General features: G+C 41.1%; 1 protein-coding gene across 1 annotated transcript; it reads left to right on the top strand.

Annotated features, from left to right (window-relative positions):
- The first annotated feature begins 1,660 nt into the window (after positions 1-1,660).
- LOC147985291 (uncharacterized) lies at positions 1,661-2,770 on the top strand. Its single transcript, XM_087539863.1, has 2 exons — positions 1,661-1,978; positions 2,346-2,770. Exons 1-2 carry the CDS (start codon positions 1,661-1,663, stop codon positions 2,604-2,606), a joined length of 579 nt encoding a protein of 192 aa, XP_087395989.1. The 3' UTR covers positions 2,607-2,770.
- Positions 2,771-4,514: the final 1,744 nt, after the last annotated feature.

The raw sequence follows: 4,514 nt of genomic DNA, 5'->3' as shown, positions 1-4,514 counted from the left end.
ATAACAGCAGTGTTTGTTTGCTTGGGCCGCTCTACTGTTAGATGGGCCGCAGGGCAAAAGCAGTAGCCCACTTAGCTGTAGCGTTTGTTTTGAACGAGCGCTACAGCTGGTGGGCTTATAGCAGTAGCGCCGGCCTCTAAACAGCGCTACTACTAGAGCAAAAGAAAACTGGCCCGAGCGCCATCGCACCCCCTCACACTCTCACAATCGATCCCCTCCGCCCGACGATGCCGCCGTGGTTAGGGTTCGTCCCCGGTTGCCTCACCCCCATCGACGGTGCCGTGCGCCACCACCACGCGCGATCGCCTCTCGCCTACTCCGACGCTCCAGCCCCGCAAGTCCCGCTCGATCTCCTCCTCCCTGCATGCGCCACACTAGCTAGGCTCCAATCGATTTGCTGCGGAGGCTCGCCATGTTTTGGGATTTAGGGATTGCACGGTGGCTCCGCGCTTCAATGCGACATGCTCCTCGCGTGATTGGGGAGAGAGTAGAGAGAGGGGTTAGGTCAGAGAAGTAGAGGCTTTTTGTTGCTCACCAAAACTTAGGAGAGAGTAGAGAGAAGTAGCTAGAGAAGTAGAGGCTTTTAACACATATAATTGAAACTTGGGTTTCAATTCTTGGCTGCTGCCCCTGGAGGAGTGGTGGCGGCGGCGGTGCCTAGTGTTCTAGGGTTTAGAGAGGGGGCGTCCATGTCGTGACTATTGTTTCCGACATTTAGGATCATTGATGTAGTACTTGTAACTACTTGTCATTCCTTCGTTGGAACAACCATAGTGCTCGACCGTAGAATCGTGAGCATTTTTTTAGCTCTAATATGACAGCAACGGTTGAGGGTTTCAATTCTTGGCTACTGCCACTAGCTTCTTTGTTGATGCACATAAAGATATGACCAAGAAGCCCTCACTGTTATGTGGTTTCATGGAAAAATCAATGCTTGATTCGATACTCTATTTCAGGTTGAAGAGAGTATCTGTATGTGGTGATTCTCAAATTGCTAAGTCCTTACGATGCTGTTAGTGAGCCCATTTTTGGTAAAATTCAGAAAAACAAAACACAGATAGACAAAGAGTTGTATATGATCGAAAAGGGGGGTGTTTTCCTTTTATAGTTTTAATTATTGTGCATCTGATGCTAAAGGTGGAATGGATGTTTACCTATTGTGTTCTGGAAGATTCTAAGCTGGTTCAACTTTTGGATGTGGGAATAGATAAAGTGTTCCCCTGGACTGAACTTTATGTTTACGTTTTAGTTGTTATTTTGCTTGCCATGTGAACTCTAGCTATGAAAACTTGATGTTTACTTTTTGGATCGTTAATCCTTTAATCATATTGCTTTAGGGAAATGGCGCCACCACCACCACCACCACCATGTCGACGGTGCAAGTCAAGGTGCGCCAGTAGCCTTGCAACTGGCACGCTATTTGGCATCTACTTCGAGTCTAGTTTTCTTCATGCGGAGGTAATAAATTATATGAAACTAGTAACTACTATTTTGTTTTTAGTGTTATTGGCATTAATGCATCGTGTATATATCATTTTGCTTTTTGTACACATATCATCCCATGCAATGTGAGGTCAGAATTCAACAATCTGACTGGATACTCTGTGACCTTTGAGGCTCCTGGGGCCCCTACACTATGGAGATCGAGAAAGGATGAAAGATGACGCGGGTGGGAGGAGATGGATGGGTCCTTTTCATCGACCACATGCGTATCACCGATGGTGAGTTGATCAGCTTCTCCTTCAGAGCTGAAAGACCCAAGCTGGCCATGATTTATGTCAACAAAGCAGAAGATTATGAGGATGATGATGATGATGATGATGACGACCCACTCTGTGATGCCATCGTAGCTCAAAGAATGAAGTTGAGCGAGGAGGAGGTGTGCAACCTATGGGACATCATTCCGCCACGTGCTGACTTCGTCGGGGTGCCATTCGTGACCCGCCTAACAAGTACCATGGTTGATCGGCATATCATGGTATGTTGCATTTACTGTAGTAATTTCTTGATATGCTTTATTGTCATTCTTAGTGTAGAGTCCGATGATATATATGCTTAGTGAATCTTATATACTCAGTAAATCCGATGATCTATATGCTTAGTGAATCCGATGATATATATGCTTAGTGAATCTTATATGCTTAGCGAATCCAATGATATATATGTTTTATTGTTATACTTAGTGTAGACTCCAATGATATATATTCTTAGTGAATCTTATATGCTTTGTGAATCCTATGATATATACGCTTTATTGTTATACTTAGTGTAGAAATGTAGTACTGTCTTTTGATAGTGTAGAATGTGTGAGGCTACTTATTAATTGATATCTTTTTCTTATTCAGAAATTGCCAAAGAGCCTATCTGAGAGTTTTGGTATCAAGCCTGATGAAGAAGGCTCTGCTAGAATACGCCTTACCGCGAGGGGCTCCATCACCACTTGTGCGTACGGCGTGGACACGGACGGTCGCACACACTTCAGCTCGGTTGGGTGGAAGAGCTTCCTCGTCAGCAAGAATCTTCATGTTGGACAGGCAATCCTAATTACTATCAGGAACACCCACCGCCCAGGCTTGAGGATGATGGTCGTCATCGATATCATCTAGAACTACATATGCTTGTGAGATCTATCCATGCATGCGTGTGGATGCTGAACCATATATATGCTAGTATGACTACCTAGTAGACTTATCAACTATGATCTATCCATGCATTGTTGACTACTATATATGAGTTTGTGAGATTGTGTGGTTATATTAAATGTGGTATTTGTCGTTAATGCTTGTGAGATGGTTCTGTGAACTTAGTTTATTTGCACTGGACTTGTCTTGATTTAAATGAATATTGCCTCTGACTCTTTTTTTATTTTTAATTTCTATTTACCTAGTTGTAGCGCGGGGAGAAAATAGGGCGCTACTACTATGTGATCATAGTAGTAGCGTTTGTTGAGAAAGAGGCGCTACTACTAAGTTTTTACCTACAATGCTTGTTTAGAAACGCGCTACTGCTAAATAATAGTTGTAGCGCCCTAGCAGTAGCGCTGGTGCCCACTCTATTGGTAGCTCAAAAACCAGCTCTACTGGTAAGCATTTTCCTAGTAGTGTGAAGTTGCTTGGATTGCTAAACCTGATATGAAAGATAAACATAGACCTGTTGTTGGCATGCCTATTGTTTCTGTTACAATAGAAGATCATTGTTATCATGGCTTATGTGATGTGGGTGATAGTATGAGTGCAATTCCTTATACCTTATATAAAGAACTTATGAATGATATTGCACCTGCTGAGATAGAAGATATTGATGTTACTATTAAGCTTGCTAATAGAGATACTATATCACCAATTGGGATTGTTAGAGATGTTGAAGTCTTGTGTGGGAAGATAAAATATCCTACTAATTTTGTTGTTCTTGCCTCCCCTCAAGATAATTTTTGTCCCATTATATTTGGTAGACCCTTCTTGAATATTGTTAATGCTAAGATAGACTGCGAGAAAGATATTGTTACTGTTGGTTTGGGGGATATGTCTCATGATTTTAATTTCTCCAAATTTCGTAGACAACCCCATGATAAAGAATTGCCTAGTAAGGATGAAATTATTTTTCTTGCTTCTATTTCCGTGCCTCCTAATGATACCTCAGAACAATATTTTCTAGACCATGGAAATGATATGTTTATGAATGAAAGAAGGGAAATAGATGGAGTATTCTTTAACCAAGGACCTATTTTGAAACACAATTTGCCTATTGTAATCCTTGGGGATCCTCCTCCACCTAAAGGTGATCCTGTGTTTGAGCTTAAACAATTACCTGATACTCTGAAATATGCTTCTCTTGATGAGAAGAAGATATATCCTGTTATTATTAGTGCTAACCTTTCAGAGCATGAAGAAAAGAAATTATTCAAAACTCTGAAGAAGCACCGTGCCGCTATTGGATATACTCTTGATGATCTTAAGGGCATTAGTCCCACTCTATGTCAGCACAAAATTAAATTGGAGAAAGATGCTAAACCAGTTGCTGATCATAACCGTCGGTTAAATCCTAAGATGAAGGAAGTGGTAAGAAATGAAATACTAAAGCTTCTGGAGGCAGGTATAATTTATCATGTTGCTGATAGTCAATGGGTAAGCCCTGTCCATTGTGTCCCCAAGAAGGGAGGCATTACAGTTGTTCCTAATGATAAGAATGAATTGATTCCTCAAAGAATTGTTACATGTTATAGAATGGTAATTGATTTCCGCAAATTAAATAAAGCTACTAGAAAATATCATTACCCTCTACCTTTTATTGATCAAATGCTACAAAGGTTATCCAAGCATACACATTTTTTGTTTCTAGATGGTTATTCTGGTTTCTCTCAAATACCTGTGTCAAAAGATGATCAAGTGAAAACCACTTTTACTTTCCCTTTTCGCACCTTTGCTTATAGACGTATTCCTTTTGGATTATGCAATGCACCGGCTACCTTTCAAAGATGTATGACTGGTATATTCTCTGAGTTTTTTGAAAAGATT

This window comes from Triticum urartu, chromosome 2A (genome assembly GCF_056163025.1).
Source record: "Triticum urartu cultivar PI428250 chromosome 2A, HENAU_Tu73, whole genome shotgun sequence".
NCBI lineage: Eukaryota > Viridiplantae > Streptophyta > Magnoliopsida > Poales > Poaceae > Triticum > Triticum urartu.
This window is presented reverse-complemented; position numbering and strand designations above follow the sequence as displayed.